At 43.6% G+C, this 27,824-nt stretch overlaps 5 protein-coding genes across 5 annotated transcripts; 2 read left to right on the top strand and 3 right to left on the bottom strand.

Annotated features, from left to right (window-relative positions):
* Positions 1–655: 655 nt before the first annotated feature.
* On the bottom strand, positions 656–1,224 carry LOC103049725 (histone H3). The gene has a single exon (XM_088137913.1). It carries the CDS (start codon positions 1,212–1,214, stop codon positions 804–806), a length of 411 nt encoding a protein of 136 aa, XP_087994039.1. The 5' UTR covers positions 1,215–1,224; the 3' UTR covers positions 656–803.
* A 1,629-nt stretch (positions 1,225–2,853) lies between these two features.
* LOC103049967 (histone H2A type 2-C) lies at positions 2,854–3,281 on the bottom strand. The gene has a single exon (XM_007427721.4). The coding sequence runs from the start codon at positions 3,241–3,243 to the stop codon at positions 2,854–2,856; it is 390 nt and encodes a 129-aa protein (XP_007427783.1). The 5' UTR covers positions 3,244–3,281.
* A 318-nt stretch (positions 3,282–3,599) lies between these two features.
* On the top strand, positions 3,600–4,617 carry LOC103050213 (histone H2B 5). The gene has a single exon (XM_088137914.1). The coding sequence runs from the start codon at positions 3,705–3,707 to the stop codon at positions 4,083–4,085; it is 381 nt and encodes a 126-aa protein (XP_087994040.1). The 5' UTR covers positions 3,600–3,704; the 3' UTR covers positions 4,086–4,617.
* Positions 4,618–7,795: 3,178 nt separating this feature from the next.
* On the top strand, positions 7,796–8,232 carry LOC103050456 (histone H4). The gene has a single exon (XM_007427723.3). It carries the CDS (start codon positions 7,818–7,820, stop codon positions 8,127–8,129), a length of 312 nt encoding a protein of 103 aa, XP_007427785.1. The 5' UTR covers positions 7,796–7,817; the 3' UTR covers positions 8,130–8,232.
* A 4,503-nt stretch (positions 8,233–12,735) lies between these two features.
* RDH8 (retinol dehydrogenase 8) lies at positions 12,736–26,749 on the bottom strand. Its single transcript, XM_007427726.2, has 6 exons — positions 26,644–26,749; positions 22,990–23,151; positions 19,767–19,946; positions 18,654–18,747; positions 13,612–13,795; positions 12,736–12,960 (listed from the first exon to the last, which is right to left on the bottom strand). The coding sequence occupies exons 1-6, from the start codon at positions 26,747–26,749 to the stop codon at positions 12,736–12,738; spliced, it is 951 nt and encodes a 316-aa protein (XP_007427788.2).
* Between the last annotated feature and the right edge of the window lie 1,075 nt (positions 26,750–27,824).

Raw genomic sequence — 27,824 nt, 5'->3', positions numbered from 1 at the left:
ATATTACTATGATCAACATTAATTTACAAAATTCACATAATTTATTTTTACAGGCAAGTTAATGCCCCAGGTATTGGATAGAATGCAGACATTTCACTGCCAGAAAAATTGGATCTTTACAATGCCCAAGTAGAAAACCTTTACATCTAGCATTAAGGTGGTTTAAGAAAGAACACACACAGGCAAGTCCCTATTGGAAAATATTAAGCATGAGCCTCAAACCAGATTTTTTTTTTTTTAATAGACTCTTCTGAAGCAAGGACTACCAATTATTTTAAAGGTATTATCTGAGATAACTCCATGTGTCTCCAGTGCTACTGTAGCATTTCAACTCCTGTAAATATTTTATATTTTGAGACATACTGTTTGAACCATTGCAACAGCATCTTATTCAAATAATCCATTTGAACGTTTTGTTGACTCTTAGTCAGGGAAATGCAGCTCCCCTTAAAAACATATCCACAGTGGTCCCTTGTCCAAGTCCCTTTCCATAACCCAATTAATACTTGGGAATGTGGGTGCTGACAATGCACTAGGCTGCTTAGTGATCGCTGTGCGTAAAGATCCCTTACTATATTGAGTACACGTGTACAAATTCAAATTCTGGAAGAGAATTTAACAGCCGTCAGCCAAGCAAGTACCACTCCTCCTAACATAGCTCCCCGTGCACGTCAACCAACCGGGTAGCTGTTTTTCGAAAGGAGCAGAAGCGAAGCAGCAGCCCTTTTCTGGAGTTACGTGGGTGGCCCTTAAAAGAGCCTTTTGATCGCTTTCTTGCGCTCGCCGAACTGGCGAGAGGACGCTTAAGCCCTCTCCCCGCGGATGCGGCGCGCCAGCTGGATGTCTTTCGGCATAATCGTCACTCTCTTGGCGTGGATGGCGCAGAGGTTGGTATCTTCGAAGAGGCCCACGAGGTAAGCCTCGCTGGCTTCCTGGAGGGCCATAACGGCGGAGCTCTGGAAACGGAGATCGGTCTTGAAATCTTGGGCGATTTCTCTGACCAGGCGCTGGAAGGGGAGCTTCCGGATGAGCAGCTCGGTCGATTTCTGGTAGCGGCGGATCTCTCTTAAGGCGACGGTGCCGGGGCGGTAGCGATGAGGCTTCTTCACCCCGCCGGTGGCTGGAGCGCTTTTGCGGGCGGCCTTGGTAGCCAGCTGCTTACGAGGAGCTTTTCCTCCAGTAGACTTTCGAGCGGTTTGCTTAGTACGGGCCATAGTTCGGCTATGGAGCGACGGGTCGGTCTGGAACCTAAAAACAGAGGTAGCCTCTGAAAGGCAGGGTATTTATAGCGGAGTCCTCTTCTCTTGATTGGCTGAGTAGGTTTGAATTTCCCGGGCTTTGAAGGGATTGGCTACAATGTTTCCAGACTTTCATCTCGTGCCTCTTTTGCACTCCAATGGCTACGTCAGCAGTAGGGCATTCAAATTTTTTCAGCTCAGGGCAATACTGTTCTCACAGACAATGCCTTGTAGGTAAAAGCTCCCTTTCTGCGCTGCAGAAACCCGGACCACCGACAGATGGCAATAAAGAGTTGGAGTTTTCTGTTTCTCTTTGTCGCAACCTAGTAGTTATCCATATTTTTGCCACCCAGATTTAAAAGCCTCAAAGGTATTTTCTGAATATTCATCCCGGATGAATATAATTTGCAGTGTCCTAATTTTGGACTGGTGAAAAGGTTTAGTTGTGGATGACAGCTAGCGTGATGGCACCAAGATGACCCAGGTTCTAATTCCTCCTCAGCCACAGAAATTTATGGGTGATCGGGTCAGCTCAACCTACCTCAAAGGGTTGTTGTAGGGAAAAAATGGGAGGGGGGAACGCTATATATTCACGTACTTTTTGTGTATTGAACTCTTACACAAAAAGTGAGATATGAATGTAATAAATGCGATATGTCATTAAACCCACTGCGCATTTCGCAGGCATCAAGGTCACAATACAGGCTGACTGCTGGAATTTCAAGAGGCCTTTTTGGACAGACGAATTTATATATAGATATAGATATCCCACAGAAAAGAATGGTTTACTCCTAGCTAATTGAACATAGCTCCGTTGGCATATACATTACTTCGGTTGATCTCTATACAACAAGCAGGATCGGGGGTCAGGAAAGCCGAGGGGTATAGACTGGAAAGAAGGCAACCGCAAACTACTTCCGCGTTGTTCCCAAGATCTACATGGACACGCCCATGAAGGCACCGCACCGCGCAGGTAGGGCTTTCCTAGAAGGGGCTCCATTTTTCTTTTAAGCATAAAATTGCACCATGACGAGCCAGTCACGAGATCAATCGCCTAAGTCCGAGCGATTATATATACTTTTCTGATTGTCTTAACAGTGGTTTTACCTAGTTTCCAAATGGATTTCATACTGAAGAAAAGGGATCCTACAGCTTAGCTTCCTCTGGTGAGTTAGTACGGATCAGAGAATTTTAGATTTAAAAAAAGCCGCGGCAGGACGATGTGTTTGAAAAATCCCGCCGGGCGCGGTGATTGGTTAAGATATACTCTCCCCTCTTCCCCCCTCCCCGCTATCTTTTATACTTGTTAAGCCGTGGATGTCTGGAAGGTAACAGCCGAAGCCTTCTGCAGACGGATCTGGAGTTTCTCTAAATCTGTTCTAAAGGCAGAGAGAATATTCGCGAGCGCGTTTCGAGCCGGGTATCCCTCCCAAGTAATTCCCTGGGCTAGGGAAGCGCCAGCTCTGGGGACGTGCTTTGGATCTGACGACCGACACACTGAACAGCTAGCTAGCTATTCGAGACCCTAGACTCAGCTCCTTACTTGAAATTGTAGGTGGCTCTGAAAAGAGCCTTTGGGTTTTAAAATTCACTGATCTTTTCTTCAGAGCAACTTCTATTTTCCTTTCGCTTTATGGCTTTCCGTCTTCTTGGGCAAGAGGACCGCCTGGATATTGGGCAACACGCCCCCTTGAGCGATCGTCACTTTGCCCAGCAGTTTGTTGAGCTCCTCGTCGTTGCGGATGGCCAGCTGCAGGTGGCGGGGGATGATGCGGGTCTTCTTGTTGTCGCGCGCGGCGTTGCCGGCCAACTCCAGGATTTCCGCCGTGAGGTACTCCAGCACGGCCGCCAGGTAGACCGGAGCGCCGGCGCCCACCCGCTCGGCGTAGTTGCCTTTGCGCAGCAGGCGGTGGACGCGGCCGACCGGGAACTGCAGTCCGGCTCGGGAAGAACGAGACTTGGCCTTGGCTCTCGCCTTGCCTCCCTGCTTGCCGCGGCCAGACATGACGTCGCTCCTGAGCTTACTACAACACGCCCAACACAAATCAGCAGTGATTAGAAACGAGCGAACTGGGGGCCTTTTATGCCTTCCTAATGTCTGAAACTGCACAGTTTGATTGGCTGTTCAGACACCAGGATTTCTTAGCCAATAGGAACACAGGTTTGTCAACATAGCCAATCGAAAGAATAGAAATTGGCTCCTTCCAATAGGAACCATAGTATCGCAGTCCTATAATTTGCATCTGCGCACGCAGCGACAGTGATGCAACAGATACATCAGCCAATAAGAACATCGGAGCCCAGCTACCCTTATTTGCATAGAAGGCCTTTAAATATTGGGAAGACGGAAGCTGAACTTGTTTCAGCTCTTTTTGAAGTACGTCGAGTGGTTTGTTTTTCTGCCGAGAGAAGGGTCGCCTTAGCTGCCGTTCCGGTTCACAGTTTTTAGAAAGTGCCTTATTCAGCATGCCTGAGCCGGCGAAGTCCGCTCCGGCGCCTAAGAAGGGCTCGAAGAAGGCGGTGACGAAGACCCAGAAGAAGGGCGACAAGAAGCGCCGCAAGAGCAGGAAGGAGAGCTACTCCATCTACGTGTACAAGGTGCTGAAGCAGGTCCACCCCGACACGGGCATCTCGTCCAAAGCCATGAGCATCATGAACTCCTTCGTGAACGACATCTTCGAGCGCATCGCCGGCGAGGCGTCCCGCCTGGCCCACTACAACAAGCGCTCGACCATCACCTCCCGGGAGATCCAGACGGCCGTGCGCCTCCTGCTGCCCGGGGAGCTGGCCAAGCACGCCGTGTCCGAAGGCACCAAGGCTGTCACCAAGTACACCAGCTCCAAGTGAGGCGGCTGCGCTGCGACCGAGAACCCAAAGGCTCTTTTAAGAGCCATCCACTTCCTCATGAAAGAGTTTAAGTCGCTGCTTTGTTACAGTGGTTGTAACTGTGTCTTGACGTTTAGGATAGCCAGACCCTGTTTTTAATCTTACGAACGTATCCAATGACAGGGCTTCCTTTTCTGAAAAAAAAAAAAAGGGGGGGATGCTGACATTTAGGGGGTGGAGTGTATATATTACAGTACAGAACAGGTCAAGTTGTTAATGAGCAAAGCTGTACAGCACAGGAGTGTTTAGCCTGACTAACATATTCAAGATACTTCTTTTTTTCTTTGAAGCAGATTAGCTTCTGGTGAATTTAAATGCAAATAACAAAGTTTTCATAGAGTTGATTGCCTGACCAGAGGATCTGATCTGGCAGTGGATGAGTCTTTCTACTATGTAAGCCTGTATTGAGTTGGTGACATAAATTCAGTAAACAGATATTTATAAAGGCCCAGAAGGGGAAAAAAGCCATCCTCCACATTTCATTTATTAAATGTATTGTAATTCTCAGGAGCTTGCTGTGTTTTGACTATGTGCCATTGTCTTTTCTCTCAGCACCCACATAGGTAGGCCTCCAGGATGAACTCTTCCACCCTGGTGCTTCAGGTATTCCAATGGTGCAGCCACCACAACTGTGATTGAGTTAATCCACCTTGCTGCTGGTTGTTCCGTTCCCTTTCCCAGCATTATGGACTTTCCCAGAGACTTAGGTCTTTGCATAATGTGTCCAAAATGTAGTAGTTTGAGCCTGAACATTTGTGCCTCAGGTGAGAACTCTGGATTGATTTATTCTGTGACCAATTTCTATTCTTGGCTATCCATGGCATCCTGAGGAGTCTTCTCTAACACCAAAGTTCAAAAGCATCAATCATCTTTCTGTCCTGCTTCTTCAGAGTCCAATGTAGAGTACAACAGGGAAAACCACTGCCTTCATAATTCTGATTTTGTAGCCATAGATTCATTATGGCATCAGAATATTTTTTCTAAGGCCTTCATCAGTACCTATGAAGGGCTAGCCAGAGGCATATTTCTTGATTATTGCTTCCTTTTTTGTTGATAGACAATCCTAAAAGGAGAAGCTATACACCACTCTGGTGTCTCCACTGTCAATTCTAAGGCTGATTCTTGACCTGTTATTAGTTTAGTTTTCTTTTAATTTAATCATAGTCCAAGCACGTTGCAGTAATCCAAATGCACAGTGATGGGGGCATGAGATTATGGTCAATTTGGAAGGAAAAATATTCATTTGATTTATAAGCCTCCCCCACCCCCATCTCACCATAGCAACTTTGGGTGGCCAACACCACATGAAATACAAAATAGACAAGATAAAAAATGTCAAAAGGAGACAAAATCCAGTCAACAATGAATTAATAATGTCTCACAGGCTCCAACTAACTTCCTGACCTTCATGCCCAGCAAAACATCCAGGTCAACATTCAATTCTTTAAAGCTTTCCAGAAAAAGCAACTGCACCTTGAAACACATTTCTTTCCCATTCATTCCACTGTGCATAATTAATTCCAATATATTTTGGTCTCTATCAGGCTAGCTAGAACATCAAGTGCAAAAACAGAATGTTGATGGGGTAACTGCTACAGAAACCATGGAGTCTCTGTTTTGCCATCGTGTTAATCTTAATATAAAATGTAATAAGTTGCAAGCATTCAAATTTACACTTTATGATATGCTGGGATGAAGCCATGGCCTGAGACTAGGAAAAAAATAGAGTGTTAATAAAATTGTAGATAACATTAGGTGGCATTCTTCATAGTAGGCCAATCAAACCAAGATGGCTGGTTTGGCCTAGCAAGCGTGGAGGGGATATTGCTTCAGAAACTAAGGTCCCAGTTTCCAGTAGCATAAATGATCTTCCTATAATATAGGATCCTGTGGTTTGAACACCCACATTACTAATATTCAAGTCACCCAAAAGCCAATGTGCTGCGTTAGATCTGCTACATTTGCTTTCTTATCTCAGAATCTGCCATGTTCCTTGATAGATAGTAACCAAAATAAAAATTCTTCCCTCCCAAGCTATATTGGGTTAACACCATCTTTACCAGCAGTGCATTTCTGCCATGTGTTGTTATCCAACTGAATGTTTAAGCATAGTTCACACTGAACTTGGCTTTAAAAATAGGACTGGGCTGAAAATGAAATTCTGCATTTAGACCCTCTGAATTAAGCTAATTCTTATTAATGTGCCATCTAGAGTGGCATTAGGATTTTTTTTTTAAAAAAAGTGTCTCTGTATCTTGCGTCTACATAGTTCTCCCTTATTACAGCTCAGGAAAATGAATTGGTTTAAGAAGTATCAAGTGAATTTTAAACCAGATTTTAATCTTGGCTCTTCATTCCAAAACTATTAGCTCTCCACAGAGGAGTGCTTATGACTGCATTTAAGGGGACCGTGTCATGATCCAACATTTAGACAATAGAGAGAACCAGGCTCAGTAATGAATACTCAGATTAAGCAACAGAAGTTTAGCACCTCCAGCCCATTCTAAAGCACATTAGGTCCTAAATTCATTGCAATGAAAAATTCAAAATCAAAAGCTGGTGTGTGTGTGTGTGTATTTATCTCCTTTTAGAAAGCTTGCTTTATGTTGGCAAGATTTATTTATTTATTTATTAAACCAATTTATATGGCCGCCCATCTCACCATAGGTGATTCTGGATGGTGTACAACAAAGGTAAAAATGGCCAATAAATAAATTAGAAATATAAAAATAAAAATAAAACAAAGAATAAAAGGATGTTAAAAATAAGGTAGCCACCTCACTAATTTCCATTTCAGACAGGAAATAATGGATCTGGCTGATAAAGAGACTGTGAATTGGCTGGTCATTCAGTCCAGCATGGTCTAGGGGTTAAGATGTTCAACCAAGAATTGGGAGAAACTAGCTATTTTTCTGTCAGTCCAGGCTACACTGCAGGGTTGCTGCTATTGCGGGCATACCATGCAGGGAGAGAGAAAAGGTGAAATAATATTCTACAGCAGCCTATAGTTGGTTTCTGTGATTCACCATAGGGAGACCATCTATAATTCTTAGTATGCAAAATAATATTTGAATTAAGTATGACATGAACAAACTTCAGACCATACATTCCCATTCTCCTTTCGTTTTATTTAGTGTTACAGAAACAGCCACATTTCCTTTATAAAAGAATTATTTTCGTTTTCTTTTGGCTAACTTGCAATTTTTTTTCTTGTTAGAAAGTGTTACAAAGCGAACAGCCAACGGAAAGAGGATCCCGATAAAGTTTTGTATCAATTTTCACACAGTTAAGTTTGTGGCAATTTTCGACCTGATCGGTCCTCTTATGCAAAGGCATATCCTTACCGCACCAAAAACAGGAATTTCTCTTTTATAGAACAGGGACAGAATTTAATTATTTAACTCGAGACTTGAGCAATAAGGAATTTCCCTATACGTAGAACCAGAAACGAAAAAAAGGCGCCAACATTTTTAGTTTCAAACGGTGCTTTGTCGTTGGTATTTTCGAACTATGTCCCTTTCTCATTGGACAAATTTGAGCAGCAGGAACCTATGGCGGGATAGGCTTAGCGGCTAATAGTAACCGCCCCTTCAAGGAAGGTTTCTTTCTGGTCGGATACTATGCAATATAATCTCGCCGTTTCCCCTTTTAGAGCACACTTTTTTGTGGGCTTGTGAGCTGCAGTATTGAAGGATGTCTGGACGAGGAAAGGGCGGAAAGGGTTTGGGAAAAGGAGGCGCTAAGCGCCACCGCAAAGTGTTGCGGGACAACATCCAGGGCATTACTAAGCCTGCGATTCGCCGCTTGGCTCGTCGTGGCGGAGTGAAGCGTATCTCTGGCTTGATCTATGAGGAGACTCGCGGGGTGCTGAAGGTTTTTCTGGAAAACGTCATCCGGGATGCCGTGACTTACACCGAGCACGCCAAGAGAAAGACCGTGACCGCCATGGACGTCGTGTACGCTCTGAAGCGCCAAGGCCGTACTCTGTACGGATTTGGTGGCTAAATATTACAATTGTGAGTTGATCAAAGTAATCAAAAGGCCCTTTTAAGGGCCACCCACCTTCTCATAAAAAAGCTGAGTTTCCATAAATACTGTCTCGCTGTCTTATAACGGAGCTTGCATAGGAAGACTACTCGTCCCGTAACTGTAGGATTTTTAGATTTGCTGTTTCCTGTAAACCACGAAGTGAGCGCTAGAACCAGTGCGTCCTAGGTAGAAATTGATGGGGTTGTGTTGGCCGAAGTAAACTGCTCAGTGAGGGGGAGGCCTAAACACAGGCTATAAAGAAAAAAAACGCAGGGATTCTTAGGGGTTTACCCTGGAAGAATCCGCTTTCGAGTTTCTCTTTTTTTTTTAATCACATTAAAATATTTCCGAGTTCCGTTGGTAATCTCAGAATAGGATGCAATCGTCAACAGAGAAACCTAGCAGGTTCGTTAGGGGTGATGAAATTTTGGTACATACAAAAAAGGTGGGCTTCCTTATGAGGCACAGCCGGATAATGCGATGCATCCTATCAAACAATGGTTCTTTCTCCAGCGCCAGCAACTAACGAAAGCGTATTTCCCAGCAGTCTTTGTATCAAAGCCTTTGTTTGCTCTAATGTGACGTAATATCATCGGTGGCCAATAAGAGCCTGAGGGCTGCCGGCGAGTCATTCGGTCGCTCAGATACGGAGTTAAGTGAATTCTGTAGTTTCCGAGCAGCCCGGCCGGGGCAGCGGGGTCTTTCCAGAAAGCTTGCTCTAGGAGCAGAGAAAAGGAAGCGTTCACACATCCTTGGATTCCAGGTCAGAGTGTTGTCTTTACCCCTTGTGAGAAGACAGCAGTAGTACCAAACTGTCTTTCTCCCAAGCTTACCACTAATATTTTTCCTTCTCCTTACTTCAAAATCCATATCGTTCAGCTGGCTGTCCAGCACTACATTCTGGGCTGTAGATTTATTGAGGACTTCATATTTTGGGATTATTTCTCTGCTGAGAAAAGACTAGAAAGCAAGACTCCTCACAAACCCTAGGATAAGCAGGATGTCTTTACTTGGTGTGGACAGAGGCTGAATAAGGTGTGAGATTTTGCGCTTTCCATTGCTTCTAGACTAATTACTCACCTAGGTGGAGTTATATTTGTATGATGACCAGGAAGCAAGACTAAATAATGGAATATGGAGCAACCAAATGGTTCAACATTGAGGAAAGAGTATACAGTATAATGTATACTGTTCTCATATCTATTTAGCTTAGATGCAGATGGTATCATGAGACATTTTATTTATCATATTTATATAGCCACCCATCTCACACAAGGTGACTCTGGGCAGTGTACAGCAATTAAAAATAAATACATAAAAACAACAAATAAACTGTAAAAACACACAAAATAGGGGATAAAATTAATAAGGAAGCCTTCGCACAACCTCCCCGGTCCCCTGGGAGCCCCAGGCCTGATCACAGAGCCAGGCCTTGAGGGACTTGCGGAATGTTAAGAGGGGTGGAGCTAATCTCACTTCTGGGGGGGAGAAGATTCCACAAGGCGGGCGCCATGGCAGAGAAGACCTGCCAAATGTAATTCTCTAGCAGACAGGATCTGCAGCATGCCTTCTCTGCCAGATCTGAGGGGACGGGCAGATGTAATGGGGAGAGGTGGTCCCTCAGGTAACTCAGCCCTGTGCCATGAAGGGCTTTAAAGGTCAAAACCAGCACCTTGAATTGGACCCGGAAGCAAACTGGCAACCAGCGCAGCTCACAGAGCAGAGGTGTAACATGTACTGCCCTAGAGGCACACACAACTGCCCATGCTGCTGCATTTTGCACCAGCTGAAGCTTCCAGATACTCTTCAAGGGCAGTCCTATGTAGAGTGCATTACAGAAATCCAAACAGGAGATGACCAAAGCATGAGTGACAGTGATTAGGTCCCTCTGATCTAGGAATGGGCACAACTGGTGCACAGCATGAAGCTGTGCAAAGGCCCTCCTGGCCATGACTGCCACCTGCTCTTTGAGCAGGAGTCGTGAGTCCAAGAGGATCCCCAGATTGTACACAGGGTCTGCCTGGGGCAGTGCAACCCCATTCAGTACCAAAGATGACATAGTTCTAGCAACAGAAGTTTCATGCTGGAGTAGAAGAAATAAGGATTGGAATCATAATTGCTGAGGGAAGTATCAACAGCCTCAGATATGCTGATGATACCATTTTGGCTGGAAGCAAGGAATACTGAAAGAATCACTTGTTGAAGATGAAAGAAAAGTGTACAAATGCCAGACTGCTGCTTAATATTACTAGGTCAACAGCCAATGCCAACCCAAAGCAAATAGGTGGAGAAGAAGTTAAAATGGTAGCAGACTCTACTTTCCAAGACCCCAAAATTCACAGGGATGATGACTGAGGCCATGAACTAAAGAGATGCCTGCTACTTGGGAGAACGATTGTATTCAATAAAGGGCTGCTTTTGTTTCTGCAGTCTGTGCAGTATTAAGACTGAAGCATTTAGTCAAGGGTACTGAAGGAAATCCACTAGGAGGTTTACTATGGGATTACCAGATTACAGTATGCTCTTCCCTGATGCACACATATAGACTGAGACCATCAGAATTCCCATTGCTTTATTTTCCCGATTAAAAAAATCTTCCTGGACACCACTTCTGCTGAATGCACATCCATCTGAAAGCTGAGGAGACCAGCCAAATGAGAAGGGCGGCAACCAGATTTGCAGTCTCCTGATTAAAGAAATATACCAATCTTTCTAATCGCAATGGATTACTTAGTTATGAGATTAAATCACATATAAGAATAACATTGTCCCTGTAGGGAAAACAGACAGGCCAGAGCTTCTGGAATTATTTACAGGTCTTTAATAATAGCATTGCTGTGGGTCACATGACCAGGAACAGTAGTTAGAATGGAGCAATTAGTAGCCACTGAGCCACTGCCCAACTACTACACCCTAGTAGTGAAGAGAGCAAAGGAATTACAATGAAGAAAAGGTAGATCTGTAGCTGCTAAAGGCACCTTCTTGGTTCCTTGGATTGGAGTATTCAAATACAGGAGCTGCCACCTAGTGGCCCAGGAGGAAAAGGCCTCAAGTGTGACAGCAATAGGTCTACTCTCCTTTGCTGCTATAGTAGAAAGTCTGTGGGCACTCAGGCCCACAGAATGGAGCTCTGCTTTCCTGTAGACAATCCAGAGAAACCTGGAGCTAGCCCTGTAATGGTGTTGAAATTAGCCCTATCTTAGAAGGCATCTTACCTGCAGACATATGTTTGTGTACTCATGCACTCAAAGACAGATATTCCTAGTTGGTTAATATTTTGATTATGGCCAACCAAGATTACACAAAAAAGTGTGTAGTCTTTCAAGCATTCCAGAACCCTTCTTCAGATGAGGTAGAGCAAAAATCAAGGCTAGTTTCTTCCTCATTGCCTGCTTTTTGTAGCTTCTCCCTTTCAAAAGACTTCTAGAGAACTCAAAACAGCTGTCCCGTTTTGGTGGTCCTATTAAAGGTAATCTAAATGGCCACCTCCCCATTCCAAGAATAAGTTAAATTGACATGTTTATCATCTTTGCATCTCTACTTTGTTTCTGTAGGAAAGCTCAGAATGACAGATAGTTGCTCATACTAAAATAAGTAACATCACTTTTGGAAAATCACATGGGTCTGGGAAAAGAGCAGCATTCATAGGCCATATCAAGAACATAATTCATGATTTTCCTTATATCCATGAAGGTCACCAGGGCGGGATAAGAATCAAGTGAACAGGCAGTAGAGTGAAGAACTTTGCACATTACCAACAACTTTTGTACAAGCTAGACTCTAGTCCAGAGGTGGGCAACATGCAACTTCCTTGCCTACCTTCAAACTCCCCCAAAGCTAAAAAAAACCCCCAAAGTTGAGCTAAAGAATTTCAGCCTTGTGGTCATCCAGTGATTTTGCCACATTGCCAAAAGGCCACCTGTGGCTAGTTGGAAAGCTGAGTTGGGGGACCTAACCTGAAAAAATATTGCTCATCCTACTCTAGTCACTAAAAGTAGGTATGCCAAGCAATTTCTTTTGGATTCAGAGTGACAAATTAGTTCCTATTTGTAATTGTACTCATTTGTATGATTTGTCATCGTTTCCTTTTGGCTAAGTAAAAAAAAGCAAGAACGGCAGCTGTTGAGGGTCTAAAACTGGTCAAGGGACCACAGAGGGAGCTTGTGGATGCTGGTCCAGAGTTTCCAATCAAGGCATTTCATAGCTTTTACTTTCCTATTTGTGTTACAAAGCTGCATTTGGTGGAAGTAATATCATGATTTACCATTGCAAGAACATGCTTTGATGAATCTTGGGCTTCTGCTCTTCCCAGTGTTAGGGCCCATGGGGCAGGACATTTGGACCTTCTGGCTTTGCTATGGAATCAACCTGCTAGTCCTGAAGAACTTGCTTGATCTGCCACCTCCCATCACCCTGACCTCACACTATACGATCACCAGAATCTACTATCCTTAAAACAAGAGTGGGTTTGTCCCTAGTAAAATCTCTCAAACACATAGAGGAATCTGCTTATTCCTTGTAGTTTAGCAAGACAGTTGAGGGATGAGGGTACACCACCATCAAGGCCATTCTCCACTTGGTCTCAGGTAGGTGTGATCTGGCGCCGAAAACACCTACATGTAATGCATTTGAGGAAGCTTGTGCTGAAGTAGAAAAGTCTGGTGAAGCGGAAAAGCAGGTTGTAATAGGCGCTGACAGACAGTTCATCTGAGGTGTCGGCATACTTCAGGGCCACCAATGGTGTGTACAGAGGGTTTGTCTGGGTCCGGAATGGTGGGCGTTCTTTTGCGATGACACTCACAACAACCTGTTGAAAGGCAAGGTGGAAAGAGATTGGTGTGTTGATATATTTTTAAAAGTATTCATCCGAATCATTTCTCTTCTGCTTTATCATTAAAACGATCCCCTAGTGGAGCTGACTTCCTCTCATGGACATCCTTTTTTCTGTCTCCTCCTTGCTATTAGAGCCATGGTTCCTGAAGTGTAAGATTGACTTACAATTTATATCTTCATCAGAAAGCCATAGCTCAAGGGTAGAACTTATTGTATTGCACCCAGGTCAGTCCCTTGAATTTCCAGTTAAAAAGGTCTTAGGTTAATAGGACTAGGAAAGCCTTGGCTGAGCCCCTGGAGAGCCTGAACCAATCAAAACAGACAAGAAAGTGGGGTATGACATAACAAGAGTCTTGGCAGGTCATTCAGGAACATCAGGTAAAAAGCTTGATTAAAGCAGAGGCAGCTTGCTGTTTGCTCACCTACTCATGAAATACTAGATGCATAACAGGGTAGACAGATGAGAGTGGGAAGGGAGGCACTGCTGCCAATACTGATCACTGGAAGAGAATGGATTCTGCTTTCTGTGATGACAACAGAATTGGTAAGCAAGATCTATCTGGAAGAGATGTAGAAGAACCTTCCCTCTGTAGGCCTCTCACATCACTTGTGAGATTGCTCCTACCTTAGCCACAGACTCAGGGGACTGGCCCAGGGTGGTGAATATTTCATGTGAGGCTGGTAGGTAGATCTCCTTGAAGTAGTGCACAGTAGCAGCATCAGCTCCTGGGAACTGAGAATGAGCCACTTCCTTCATCAGCTTCATCTCAAATTCGGTGTTTATAGGGCCAGGCTCTACCAGAGAGATGCTGTGCAGGACAAACAGTCAGAGAAACAGTCAGCATTTGGATCCTGAGGCTACCACATCAGAATTGGCCATTATATTATTTTCACAGATGGATCAGCCTTTTCCCCTGCCCCCTCCTCCCCCCCGGGTCTCCCATGAAAGGCCTATCTTCTTTGTGGGCTTCCAAAGCTTTAACGTGTATAAGAATTATATATACAGAGCATCTATCCCGTTCTTCTTCTTGAGTTATCATTCTAGGTGGCCTCTTCAATGAGGCTTTTCACTGTTATATCTTTTTCACAGGACACACTTGGATCATTCTATCCCATCTTGTTGCAAAGTAAGTTATTGCCAGTGCTGCAAACTGGGTCACAACACACTGAAAACCCGTGGACCTCTTTTATGAACAGACACACAGAGGCTCCAATGAGACTTTGAATTATTATTAATTTATAAGGGAAGCACACTAATGGACTTCTGAGGAATAAATGGGGATGTCATTTTTGGTGAATGCCTATGAAACAACACTTTTTGAACAAATGGATAGATCCTGTTTTGTTCTGAGACTGACTGAAGGACTCACCCCTACCCACCCACCCCATGCAATCAATTTTTCTTACTTTGAATATTTTCCTCAACCTGTGCTCTTTTAGAAGGACTTTTTTTCAGAAAGGAGGGATGGAGGGAGATGTCTCCAGACAATGCCCTGTTATTTTTAATATACATTGCAGGGATTTGGGTTAAATTCATCATGTGTTCAAGCTCCAGGAGACTTGTCTTGGGACCTTGAGGTATTGTCTCACTACTACATTGGAACTGCAGGTTGGAAGAAGGAACTACAGGCGATTCCAGGTTAATCTAGCAAGCCCTGATTCCTGATGGCTTGAGGGGGCTTGATGCTGGAAAGCCAGTCTGACCCCAGGTTTGCAGAGCTGCTGGGTTTTGGGTGCCTAGGGCCTCGCCTGTCCTTCCAGACTGCCACTCAATTGCCCCATTCTTTCAGCTCCCCAACCTGCTTGCTTCTGAGGTTGATGCTTGCCCGAAGTATACGATGCATGGTGACTTTGATCAAAGGTGGGGCTGTCATGAAAGTGGCTGCTTGACTCTTCAGCTGTGCCTGCTTTTGGCTCACATGATTGGCCATTCCTGTCTAGTGGTTTGTTCTTGGCTTCCAATTTTGGCTTGTTAGGATGAAAACAAACCTGTAGTCTGTCCCACATGTTAAATCCTGAAAGGAGAGCCCAGTTTTCTTAGCGGTTCTGGCTGGCTGGAGGAATCAAATGGGTTTAATTTAACAGCAATGCACCAGGATATGGCTCATAAGCCAGAATTCTGAATAATTCCAGGTTGATGGGATATCTGATTATGGCCAATACCTAGTCTGAATAAAATTATTGCAGCTATGGTGATGTGGATTTGTATGGTTATACAACCATCCCCCAACTCATTGACTTCCAGATGTGCTGGGCTACAATAACTATTACCCCCAACTAGCAGAGCCATTAATTATTGGCTCAATATATAAGGTTTAACTCTCCCTTTGCTTTGTTTTAGCCAGTTTGTGCCAGAAATATATATACACTTCCTGGGGAGGGTTGTTTTTCCTTTTCTCCCTCACACACTGATAAAGGTTTGAAATTCAAATTTAGAACATGGAATTACAGTAATAGTAATTAAGATTAATGTTTTCTCTGCTTTATTTTTCTTGCCGGCTGCAACATGCTTAACCCAGAATGACTCCCTTTGATTCATAACAATACTCATGCCAGCTCTTGTACTTTACTCCATCTTTTCCAATTCTTCCAGCTTTGGCTTTGGATGTGAAAAAGAAATATGGTGACTCTGAATTTAATTAAAACACAGATTTTTTTTTGTTTTTAAATGATTAACAAATGTTGGCTTGCAACAGCAGCGCAAAATTTGTATTTCATACCAAAAACATCCAACAAGGTCTTGTTTCAAAAGCACATTGTGAATACTACCATGATTTACAATGCAGATGTCAAATCCACCAGATTTTGGGGAATGATAATTCATGGGTTTTAGGATTTATGGAGCCATTTTCACATCTAATGTTTACTTACAAGATTGTATGTATGATTTATACATCATCTTGTCTTATGAACGGGTTGGATTTTGCTAATTTTTAGCCATATCAGTTTTCCCTACCTTTGTTCTCTCCAGATAGGGTGGGACTGCAAATCCCAGAATTCCTAGCTAACGTGGCCAAAGGCAAGGAATTCTAGGAATGGCAACACACAGAATTATAGAATGCAGCCTAGAATGATCACTTGTCTTCAACATGGTTTTTCTAGAGCTGTCTTTCAAAAATGCTTGGGGTAAAGGAATGTAGAGCTGACCTTGGGCTGTTGAGGGGGTCTTGCAGAAAAGATTACACAATTGTGAGAAAGAGGGAAGCATAAGAAAGAAACGCAAAATAACCCCACCTTGATTTTGTTCAGCATAAGATGGGGCAGAGAGAAACTTGAACAGGCTTTCAAGATTTGGTTACACTACCTTGCTACAGTGGAAGCCAGCTGAGTGTACTGATTAAAGTCAGCAGGCTGGAAACCAAGAGAGGGTGAGTTCTAGTCCTGCCTTATGCATGAAGCCAGCTGGGTGACCTTGGGCCAGTCCCCCTCTCTTAGCCCTAGGAGGGACGCAAACCACTTCTGACAGTCTTGCCAAGAAAACTGCAGAGACTTGTCACCAGGAATCCAGTATTACTTAAAGGCACCAAAAGAAAACAAAGCACACCTCACAACAATAAAGAGCTTTTCTGGAATTCTTGCCATGCCTATTTCCTGACCTGGTCTATCTTGAAGGGTTGACACCTGGATACTACAGTGTGCCCGTTATATGGAGGCTGTATTGCTACCTGGAGCTGTCCATTGGAAGCAACGAACCCAGGAGTGCCTATGAGGGTAGGATTAACAATGTCAAGATGGTAATCACAATTGGGCAATCAGATCGCTCCTTTTTTATGTGCATTGTGCTGTAAAAAGGGGTGGGACTTCAACTGCATGATTGTGGCTCCCATCTTGGCAAGATATTTCCCTCCCCTGCCCTGCCCTGCCCTGCCCCGCCCCCCCCCCCCCCCCCCGGCATGGGCTTAGAGGAGTTCTTAAATGATCCAACTGTCTTTAGCCAGGGAGAAAAAAGATTTTCCATAGCTGTGAAACCCTCCTCGGTTATGATAGTTCTTGCTGAATGGCAAAGGCTTTTATAAAAAAGAAAGTTTATTTACAATGTCTTGCTTGTTAGGTTATTGATCATGTTTTGTACTGTTTAGAAGGTTCTAATCAATGCTAGCATGTTTTCTGCTGCCATTTTTATAGATTGTATTTTAATCTCACCACTTAAGGCAGTTTAATTTTCAATTACTTATTTTTTTCTTCCTAGCGTTTTTCCTGCAGGTGTAGGGTCCGTTTTTTCCCCTTCTGATCAACCAAATGTTGATCCATTGGTTGTGACAGGAACTGACCAACCAGCTTGTCACCTGAGCCTGACATCAGGGGCTGAAAGACTGGCCCAGAGCCATCCAGCTGCTTTCATGCCTAAGGCAGGACTAGAACTCACAGTCTCCTGCTTTCTAGCCTGGTGCCTTGACCACTAGACCAAGCTGGCTTTCAGTTATTATTGGTTGAATGGTTGAATAGTCTGTTAGCTCCCTTGGCCTATTTTTAAGAAATATGTAGTGTATTAGAAATGTCAGACATGAAATGTCAGCATCAGAGTTGGTACTGGGATATCAGTAACACTAATTCAAAAGTTTCATTTATTGTTGCTAATATTAAGAACACAGAATGCTATTATGAAAAGTTGCTAGTGTGTGTACCTGTGTTTATGTAAAGCAACAGAACACCCCTGTCATCTCTTGATGATACTCCCAAAACCTCAAAAATACTATTTTGTTTTTAAAAAGACTGACTTTCAGAACAGCACCTCTTCTTGAAAAATGTCCCTCTCATCACAAGAGATCTCAAGAGTTTTCATTGATTTTTCACTTTTCCTCCATTTGAATCTTTGTGCTATTTCTGCTGAGCTTGAAAATGTTGCTGAGCATGAATTTAAGAGCTCAGATGCGCATGAGGCCAAATAGTATGCAGTTGCCCTTCTAATTTTTGCTTTATGGCAATATAAGCACATGGAGACCAGTTCTGATGGAGCCTCCATCGTTAAATTGCCTCCTCTCCCAACCTGCTGCCCACACGTTGTGCAAGATTCTTCCACTGGGTATTTAGAACACAAAATAAAATGAAGGAGGATCCCTTCCTTGGAGTCTGAGACCAAGGCCACTTCCCCTCTCAATTCTGTTTATATGGCAAACCCTACCTCAGTTCAGAAGATGCTGAGTAGCATTTATCACTGCACCTGGGAGCACCAAGTGAGTCTAGGGCAGTGTTTCTCAACCTTAGCAATGTTCAGATATGTGGACTTCAACTCCCAGAGTTGAATATGTTGATGAAGATTCTCAGTCATCCAGGTGGAATTATCTGGAGGTTGAGTCATGGCAACTGGACTTCTTCAGTCTGAAGAAGCTGCTTGGACAAGCAGCGAAACGTATCAAACTAAAGGAAAAGAAGTCCAGTTGCCACGACTCAACCTCCAGATAATCCCAGAGTTGAAGTCCACATATCCCATAGCTGTCTGGGGAATTCTGGGAGTTGAAGTCCACATATCTTAAAGTTGCCAAGGTTGAGAAACACTGGTCTAGGGGGACAGAAGCTGCCTGGTCCATGCAACTCTGTCCCCCGGGATCTTGCACTCACCCCCTTTTCTCTACTCCCAGCTTCTACTACTTTTGGTTGCCATCCCTCTCTGCCTAGTGACTGAATTGGCTCTGTTTGTAAGTTTGGGTCACTTTCTCATTCACTCACAAGATATTGAATTTGAGGAGCTGCACAGCAAGGCTTTCACAGAAACCCTCCATGGCAAACTTGGAGGCAGCGTAGACATCATTGAAAGGGATACCTGGCAAGGAAGCAGAAGGGATGTAAGTTTTTGTAGTTCCATCTATTCTTATATTCTTCCCTTAGCCTAAGGGTATTTAACTGTTTTAGGGAAGTGAGCAAGTCTGGTGTTTTGAGAAAATGTCATGGGTGTGTTCAGAAAATGAAGGGTGTGGCTGGTTACTAAGCACCTTTTATCAGTGGCAAAGGGGAAGCAGGACCCAAGTTCCAGATTACTTCAGTTTACCTCTTTATTTTAAGGGCAAATGAGCACATATTTACAGTACACAAAGGACTAGCTTGCAGCCACTAACTCTTTATTTTTCACAGTGCCCCTGGGGTCTATATAGGACCCAGAGGCATCTTTGGAAACCAAGATGAACCTTGAAGTTAGTGCTTTGCTTTGTAGCATGTTATGTTTCTGCTGAATTTTTTAAAATTAGCCCAGTGTCCTCCAGAAGGGATGGACTTCTGTTTCCATTCAATATGGTTAGTCTGTGTGGATGGAAACTTGAGGGCTGAAGTCCAATATGCCAAAACAGGGGAAGGCTGATGTTGTTAACAAGAATTTGGCACTCAGATAACAATTTGAAGACTCATTGAATGGTTGGGCGGTGAGGTCCTGAAGTGAGAGGTATATATTACAGCCTATAACTCAGGTATTTTGTAATGAGAGACAGAAGGAGACTTACAGTCAAATAAAGCCAGAATTGTGTATAATCTTGGCAAATGCAGAGCTTCATTTGCCAAGATAAGATGAGCTGCAAATGTGGAAATTGGAGTTGTTCAGAATATTTTTAATGATGTCCTATCTGTGATGTTGAAAGTTAACTGGTGATGTGAGGAATGCGATCTCGCAAGAGTCCATGAGATCTTTTTTGCCATAAGAACCAGGGAACTAGGGCAAGGATTTATAGATGCTTTGATTTAGGTCAGTGTTTCTCACCCTTGGTAACTTGAAGATGTGTAGACTTCAACTCCCAGAATCTTTGCTTCGTCTCCACCCCCCACCCCACCCCCAGCCAGGAATACCATTCATACCTTGCAATCCCATGACACTGCTGATGACTACAATGTGTCCTTTCTGACGCTGCTTCATTGCAGGGAGCACAGCCTTGATCATGCGGATGGCACCAAAGAAGTTGGTCTCAAAGATGTGTTTCATGGCATCGATGCTGATGGACTCCACAGGGCCAATGAGCCCCACACCAGCATTGTTCACTGTGAAACACAGGTTCCAGAGTTCAAAACATTATCCTCTACTTCTCCCCCTAGCCGTGCAGTTTCTTGCACTCCTGCAGCAATATCCTCTGTGGAGACTGCCATTTTATTTCTGCTTTGGGTTCTGCTGCTCTTCACCCGGATCCCGTTTTTCCTTCTTTCGAATGCTCTAGCAACAGTTCTCATTTCTTCTGTAACAGAAATGGGCCTGCTATTCCTGCGAAGAAGTGGTTTTCCTCAATTCAGATTAGGATTGCCTCGGGACATTTTTGCAAGCAAAGCTCACGTGCTTTGCCACTAAGGATTGGACTCTCTCAAGGGGGAGCCATGTGACTGCTCTGTGGAAGCAACTCTGGGGTTGGGCTTAGCCAATGCAATAGAAGACTCTAGTTGTCACAAGCACAGCCAAAGCACCAGGTCAGGACTGAAATACTCAGCCCTTTGAGGTAGATCAGGTCAAGAAACCACACTGCAGGGATTCCAGGAATGCATTTTTATTGCTGTAAGGTATATTAACAGAATGTTGAAAATTCTCTCTGCCCCATTTTATACTAAACAAAATCAAAATGGGGTTATTTTGAATTTCTGACATGTCCTGCTATCACTGGACTATGTAATCTCTTCTCTAAGTCCCTCCTTAATGACTTGCTCCTCCCTCCCTCCCTTAATGACTCTCTCATCCCTTCCCCAAGGTCAGCTCTAAATGTGTTTGCAAATTACACACCCGGAAAGATGGAAACAGAATCCTTCACTTGATGGGGTGAATCTTGATATCTCAGGGCCTGGATTGAGAATCTCTCGATTGAGGTCCCCCCCCCCCCGCCCCGCTCTTCTTTTTTCCTCCAGCCATATTTTTACCTCATTTGAAAGAAGCGTCTCTGCTTTTAAATTATGTTCCTTTTAAAGAAATGAAAAATGTCAGCCATGCAACACGGAATAAAAGACTAATTAAAAAGCAAAACAAGAATTGTCTAGACATTCCCCCAAAGAAGAGGGGAGATCTATTTCAGTTAATTTAGTGGGTAATTGAATGAACTTTTTAACAAAAATGTGGGATGTATTTCCTGCCTTTCCTCTGGGAGCTCAAGAAGGAGCATACCAACGCTTCTTCTCTCCCACAGTTCATGACTGACTGTGTCTCTCCAGCCTTCAACCTAACTGTGCACCATACTGCCTCTAATACCTGGGGGAAGGCTCTTTGTAGAGAATCAAGTGCTCTAGGCCTTCCCAGTCCAATCCATCCTGTAGATGCATTGGAGTACAATTTGCATTGGTTAGATTGGATGTTGGGAGTTGTAGTCGACATGTCTGAAAGGCATCAAATTATAGAAAGTTGTTCAAGTTTTTCTAACCCTAACCCTTGATACCAATTCTGGGGTTTTATTCTTTCCACCTCAACAAAATGTTATAGTATGTAAAGGAGCTTGAGACTCGGCCTGGTCTGCCCATCTGTGCCCATCATCTGCCCATGATTGTTTTACATTGTCTCAACGTGTGGTTAGCCGCCCAGAGTCACGTTCGCGAGATGGGTGGCCGTAGAAACCGATTAAATGCATAAATAAATCAACAAACAATAGCTCTCTGAAAACGGAACAGAACAGACCAAAGCGGGGGTGGGGGTAGGGGAGAAGTTGGCAAAAGAAAGATCATGTTCAGAAATAAGCTGGATCAAGGTGGAGGCTGCAGAGGAAGAAATCCAGAAAAACTGACCCTATAGAAGATGTAGTTAGAGACTGATTTGGAATGTTGCTGACAGCTCCATTCTAAGCCCCCTCCCTTCTTCACCCCAGAGTGGGACATAGGCAGCCCTCCCTGGGTTCCCCTGTGTGTGTGCACACACAACTACACAGAAGCAACTCAAGGGGGGTGCAGAAATATACACATGCACACAGACACATGAAACGACATTAAAGAGGTGCCTTCAATAGCCCCACATGGTGAAGGGTTTGGAAAGAATTCCAGAACCCATGCTCTGTATGCCTTCCTTACCTAGTTTTTTAAGGTGTTTTGTGAACTGCTTTATGTGCGTTAATCTGCTTGGAAGGACGAGCATACTTTGGATCATATTTACATGCAATCTATGTTGATATGGTGTTATAAAATATGGCTTTAATTCTGACACCCAAAGGCATTATTCCTAACAGCCAAATGGAAATATGCAGTGCTAGTAATTTAGTGCACGCATCTTATTTCCAAAGTTCACTCCCAGTGTGGAACTCAGTTGGAATTTGGCAATTTGTTTGTACGGATGCACGCACGCAATAAAATGTGCTTTGTGTATTTGGAAAGTTTGGAAAGTTAATGTTGTGTTGGCCATAAACCATCACAGTCTCCAAAAGCAGGTGAAGGGGGAAAAAAGATGTTTTGAAACATCTGTTTCAAAGTTATTACAGGATTCTAGACCCTCTACTGTATATCATATGGAGAATAATATATGTGAAAGACTTGGAATAAATTGTCAGAAATATGAACAATCAATGTTATCTCAGGCCAGCTCCATCTCATCTTGGAGCCAAGAGACTCGAGTGACCAAGAGGAACCCTGGGAAGAGGCTCAAGGACAAAAGGGGGAGACAAGAAGCACGGATTAGGCGTAGCCATGGAGGAAGGGGGGAAGATGTTATTCCCACTCAAGTACTCCCTTCACCCAAGCCCAGTCAGGAAAGTGCCAGGCCTTGGGCTTGAGTTGGGATTATAAAAGACAGAAATGCAAAATCTGTCAATGAAAACATCTGGTGATGCTGTTTAGTTTGAAGGAATATGGGCAGAACTGCTTTCCTTCCTCATGAGAACTGGGGTAATGCAGGGTAATGTTTAGAGCAACCTTTCTCAACCTGGTAATTTTGATCATCAATCAGGATAGTTGTGATACATTGTCATCCCTTCACACACACAGGAATATGGGAGCTGTAGCCAAGCTCCTCTGAAATGGGACTTGTGTATATCAAAAACATTTACTATCAAGTACATTTCCTCTTAGCTTTATATCATAGATGCGAGCAACCAGCAGCCTATTTAGAAAACCTCCTCTCCAGAATACCTACCCAACACATCCAGCTGTTTCTCAGGAAGGCTGTTAATGCATTCAGCTACAGATTCATCACTGCAGACATCAAGGCGCTGAATGCTGAGGGTCTGGTTGAGTGTGTCCCCCGCTGCTGCCTCCAGCTTGTCCTTTTTGCGCAGGTCACGCATTGTGGCAATGACTAGAAGGGAGAAAGATCTAGGATGCAGAGTTGCTCATTCTGTGGATGGGGAAGGCTGAGGCTGAACCATAACAAGTGGATGACAAGAAACGTAGACAAGGAGTGCTAGAATTGATTTTTTAAGGTATCTGAAATAACTTAAAGAAAATAGTGATGATGATGATGACGATGACAATGACGATGAAACAATTATTCCAGTGTCTTTGCACATATTAGCCATTGCACTGGAATCCTGGAACAGGCTTATATTTGATTTAAAAACATGCATGGAATACAGCTTCAGTAATTTTATTATACTCCATAGTCTTATAGTCTTAACTTTAAAAAAGTTGATTGAGATTGTGTGTCTGTTATCTGTCTCTCTGTCTCTGCCTACCTACCTACCTACCTACCTACCCACCTACCTACCTAGATGCATGTGTTACAAATTACACTGCCCTGGTATCTGGAAATGTAAAAGGGAGTTTCAAAGCAATTGTTACAAATGATGATCTATCTGAGTCAGTCACACCTCCTCAATATTTTCTTGGGGTGATGGGAGCCAAGAACTGGAAGCTACAAGGAGCTGAAAGGCTGGGATGCTGGTACTCAGGGAGCTCTCCCTCCCAGACAGCCTCTCCTGCTGTGCAACAGGTCGTGTCAGCAGCCCAGAAGGGCTGCTCAAAGAGGGGGAAAGCTGGCTCTTGGCCAGGGTTCAAGAGGGTAATTGAGGATTCATGTTTTGTAAGCTACTTAAGGGTCATGATGCTAAATCCCTCTGGGTCTAATCTCCTCTTTGAGGGTGAACTCTCTACATGTGGTATGTGTGTGCGCGTGTTTATGGGCAGAGGAGACAAAGAGAGGGCAGGGACAGATAATTTGCTGTAAAGCCTATGAACAATATCAGGATCCATCCTTCCTTCCTTCTCTTTCTGTAGATTTTATATATAAATTTATTTGCATGCCCTCTTTTGAGACAATAATTATAAACATATATGTTCAAGTATATCATGTATAGAAAGTTATGGGAAGATATATATTGTTGTGTATGTGTGTATATATATAACTATATATATATATATATAACTATATATATATATATAAGTATATGTATATGTATATAGTTATACAATATATAGAGAGAGAGTGAGAGAGAGCAAGACAGAGGGAGAAAGAGGGAGATATCCATTATATTTAAGTATCAGTGTATCTGCTGATGTCTCCTTTGCTTTGAATTTTTTAAAGTATTTAGTTGAAATATAAATGAATAAATGGAAAGTAGCATTCTCCTTATTTATAGGAAATTATTAGGCCCATCCATACAGGCTGAAGAAGCATTTTTGGGAAACAGAAAGGATGGGTATCTGCAGCCTCACAGATGGGTATCTGCTTTGGAAACAAGGCAGAAATCTGAAATCTCTTAACAGCCATGTGTGTTGAGGGAAGGACGAGGGAGCGATTTGGATGCCTGCTGGCGAGGTAGGTATGGCTGGGGGGGCACTGGTGGTCAATGGGTGAGCTCTCTTCCTCCCTTGAGGGAGGGTCCCTTGGGGACACACTGGAATGGGGAACTGTTTTCCTCATGGCCCATGGCCCCCTTTGTTCTATCTCCCCCCAGCAAAGTGGCAGGAAGTTCTGCAGGTCTGCCAAGGAGGAAGAGGCTTCACCGGGGTTCTCCTGAGGGTCGTGAGGAGAGGGCAAACTGGAAACCTATATTATGTGTGGGGAGGGAGGAAGGAAGGAAGGAAGGAAGGAAGGAAGGAAGGAAGGAAGGAAGGAAGGAAGGAAGGAAGGAAGGAAGGAAGGAAGGAAGGAAGGAAGGAAGATTTCTGACAATCCCTGTCAGCTTCCCACAAGCAAAGTCAACAGGGAAGCCAGCAGAAAGTTGTACGTTGCTCACACTCCCACTGCTTTTTTGCCCTTGGTCATTCTGTTTCTCTGTTTAGGTAAGGAAATATCTCTGAAACTATGACCCAGCGGGTCATGGATTGTTTAGTTTTTTTTTTTTAAAGAAGAGTTTAGTTTCTAGTTCTCATAGTTGAAGAGAAATGGCTTTAAATGTTAGAACAGGCTTTGTTCTACTGTCTTTGCTCTGCCATTACCTTTTACTTTATTTATTCATGTACCCAACCAATAACTTGCCTCTTCAATATCTCATTAAGCTCCCTCCCTCTTCTTCTCATTACAAAAGAGGCTAACATCTCCTCCCATATAATTTAATAGAACAGAAATGGATTATCTGGTAGGGGAATGTAAGTGAGGAACAAGCTTAATGAGAAATTCTAAATTCCTCTGGCAATGGCATTTGTGATTATGTGAGGGCTTTACAAGATTGCTCGGCTTTGGGAAGCAAGCCCAGAAATGAGTTATATATGTGCAATGTGCATGTATCATGTGCTGACTCCACATAATGCCACTTCTGTAACATCCCTTGTGTGTATACCATAGGGTATAAGCTGTGAAAATTACTTGCTAAGCATCCTTAATAAAGACATATACATTACAGAGGATTAATTTGTCAGTGCCTATTTCCTGATTATAAAATGTACTTCCATGAAATACTTGAGATATTTGTCCATGTGGCATGTATTTCTCTCCAGCATGTTCTCTGCTGTTATGCATTCAATATTTCTATCACTGCACACCTTTGGTGTCAGTTTGTAAGGTACCAATGTAAGTTCTCCAAGGAATCCTTAGTGTGTTAGGCTTATAGACCTCTGTCTCTGATGCCCATTAGATTCAGGGTGTCCCTGATCACCCAGTTCCTTGTCAACAGAACAAGTCTTTTTGCTGAAATGCCACCTCCTCTGGCAGACAGAGCAAGGGAGGCAGGATTGGAATGGGAGGTTGGGGGAGAGAGAACTCTTGGTGTTGGATGGCATTCTTACCATTCCTGAGTCTCCTGGCATCTGAGCCTGGTTACATCACCAGCCTTTGGAAATGGTCTGCATCTGCACCCAGCCAATTTGTAGAGCAAAGGGCAGTTAGTGCGATGGTATGGAGACAGGGAAAAACATGGGGAAATGAAGAGGATGCAGTACATGAAGCTGGAGACCCAACAGCAGATAAAGTAGTAAAAAAGAGAAGGGTGTGAAAACAAGAAAGCAGGCAGAATATAGTACTGGAAGCCAAGCCAGACCATTTCCAAAGTGGCCTCCTGACTTTGGGGTAACTTTGGGCAAAGAGGTCTTGGGCTGAGTTGACAAGGAACAGCCAAAAATTCACTGGACACGGAAGGTGCCGTGATGGGTGTTGGGGAACAGAGCAGATGTCAGACAGAATCCTGAGAAAAAAGCTGAGTCAAGGGAACTGATGGGGCCAGCCTGGATTCTTTTAATTCTCCAGTTAGTTATCACCCCACCTCTAGTTCTAGAATCCCTTCCTGAAAAATCTTTCATGCTTTTTATCCCATGATTTTCTTCCTTTTAACATCACCCAGAAAGACCAGAATGTCCAATCTGTTGTGTATCATGTCTCAGTTACCCCACACCCTTCCAGATCCCCTGATCTCACCATGAAATCGCCTTTCTGGATCCCGTGCTAGTTGCACAGCCATGCACAGTCCAATGCCTGAGGAGCAGCCGGTGATAAGCACAGTGCGTGGAGCTGCCTTGGCCATGGCTGAGCTGTGGTGAAGTCTGCCTGAAGGGATCAGCCTGGAAAGTAACAGAGCAACCCAGCCTGTGATCCAGGGATCAGCTGAAGCCTTGAGAGATTGACAAGGTGGAGGCAGTGCCTAACTCCTACAGGGCAGATGGTTAAGCCTCCAAACCTGGGTTGACCATTCCCAAAGCTTCTCCACTTCTTCATCCCTTTCACCAGCTCTATCTTTGCTCAGCACGGGTGGGCCATGAACACAGCCTACTCTCATGGATTAATAGCTGCCAAACTGTGGGCACTTTAAAAAATAAAGAGAAAAAAATGAGAATGAATTATATACTTTGCCACTGTTCATTACATTTTAACCACCCAACAGTCATCAGATTCAAAACTGCTTCAAGGTTAGTGTAATGGCCAAAACAACATTTGGAAAAAAAACAAAACAAAAAAACAAAAAAAATCAGAAAAGAATGTTCAGAATTCCAATATGATCTGCCTAGAGTCCAGTGGCCTTTAGCAGGCAACCACATAAATCTCTCCATGTGCCATCTGGGGATAATAACACTGATCTGCCTTACAGGGTGGTTGTAAGTCTTTTTGCTTCACCCAGGAAATCTTGCATACACAGAAATTGCATAGATATCCTGTAATAGAGTTGTGATGCAAGCCTAGAAGATTGCTGATAATTAAATCAAATGCAGGAAGGAGATAAAAGGGGAGATGAACATTTGAACTGTCTGAATTTCTGGGGAACTGCTTGAAGCAAGTGCTACATTATAGGCAACTCCTAATTCACGTCCATGTTCATAGACCTATTTGTTAAATTGCGGGAAATGTTGGATCTGGCTCAGATTGCATCTCAGTCTTTGGAAATGTAGGTCGGCAAGCCACTCTTCTCCCTCTCTAAAATGAAATTAATCCTTGCAAGATTATTGTATGATGTACACCTTGTAGAGGGGCACTCAGAAGAGACCTGGCTGTGCTGCAAAAACCCAGATAACCGCAAGGTGACACCAAGGAGTTAGAGTTTTCTGTTACATTGCTCTGTTGCCATTTAGTGGTCATCTGGATTTTTGTACCTCACAGCAAGGAGC

This window comes from Python bivittatus, unplaced genomic scaffold, assembly GCF_059951505.1.
Source record: "Python bivittatus isolate LINGU-HERP-01145 unplaced genomic scaffold, Pbiv_v1 ctg000220_np1212, whole genome shotgun sequence".
Classification (NCBI taxonomy): Eukaryota; Metazoa; Chordata; class Lepidosauria; order Squamata; family Pythonidae; genus Python; species Python bivittatus.
This window is presented reverse-complemented; position numbering and strand designations above follow the sequence as displayed.

Excerpts from the sequence above, each read along its gene's own strand:
- LOC103049725 (XM_088137913.1), bottom strand. The coding sequence starts at position 1,214 with ATGGCCCGTACTAAGCAAACCGCTCGAAAGTCTACTGGAGGAAAAGCT.
- LOC103049967 (XM_007427721.4), bottom strand. The coding sequence starts at position 3,243 with ATGTCTGGCCGCGGCAAGCAGGGAGGCAAGGCGAGAGCCAAGGCCAAG.
- LOC103050213 (XM_088137914.1), top strand. The coding sequence starts at position 3,705 with ATGCCTGAGCCGGCGAAGTCCGCTCCGGCGCCTAAGAAGGGCTCGAAG.
- LOC103050456 (XM_007427723.3), top strand. The coding sequence starts at position 7,818 with ATGTCTGGACGAGGAAAGGGCGGAAAGGGTTTGGGAAAAGGAGGCGCT.
- RDH8 (XM_007427726.2), bottom strand. The coding sequence starts at position 26,749 with ATGGCCAAGGCAGCTCCACGCACTGTGCTTATCACCGGCTGCTCCTCA. Across the intron at positions 19,947-22,989 it reads GAAACAGCTGGATGTGTTGG|TGAACAATGCTGGTGTGGGG; the intron begins GTAGGTATTCTG and ends TGTGTTTCACAG. Across the intron at positions 12,961-13,611 it reads CCCCTGAGTCTGTGGCTAAG|GTTGTTGTGAGTGTCATCGC; the intron begins GTAGGAGCAATC and ends GCCTTTCAACAG.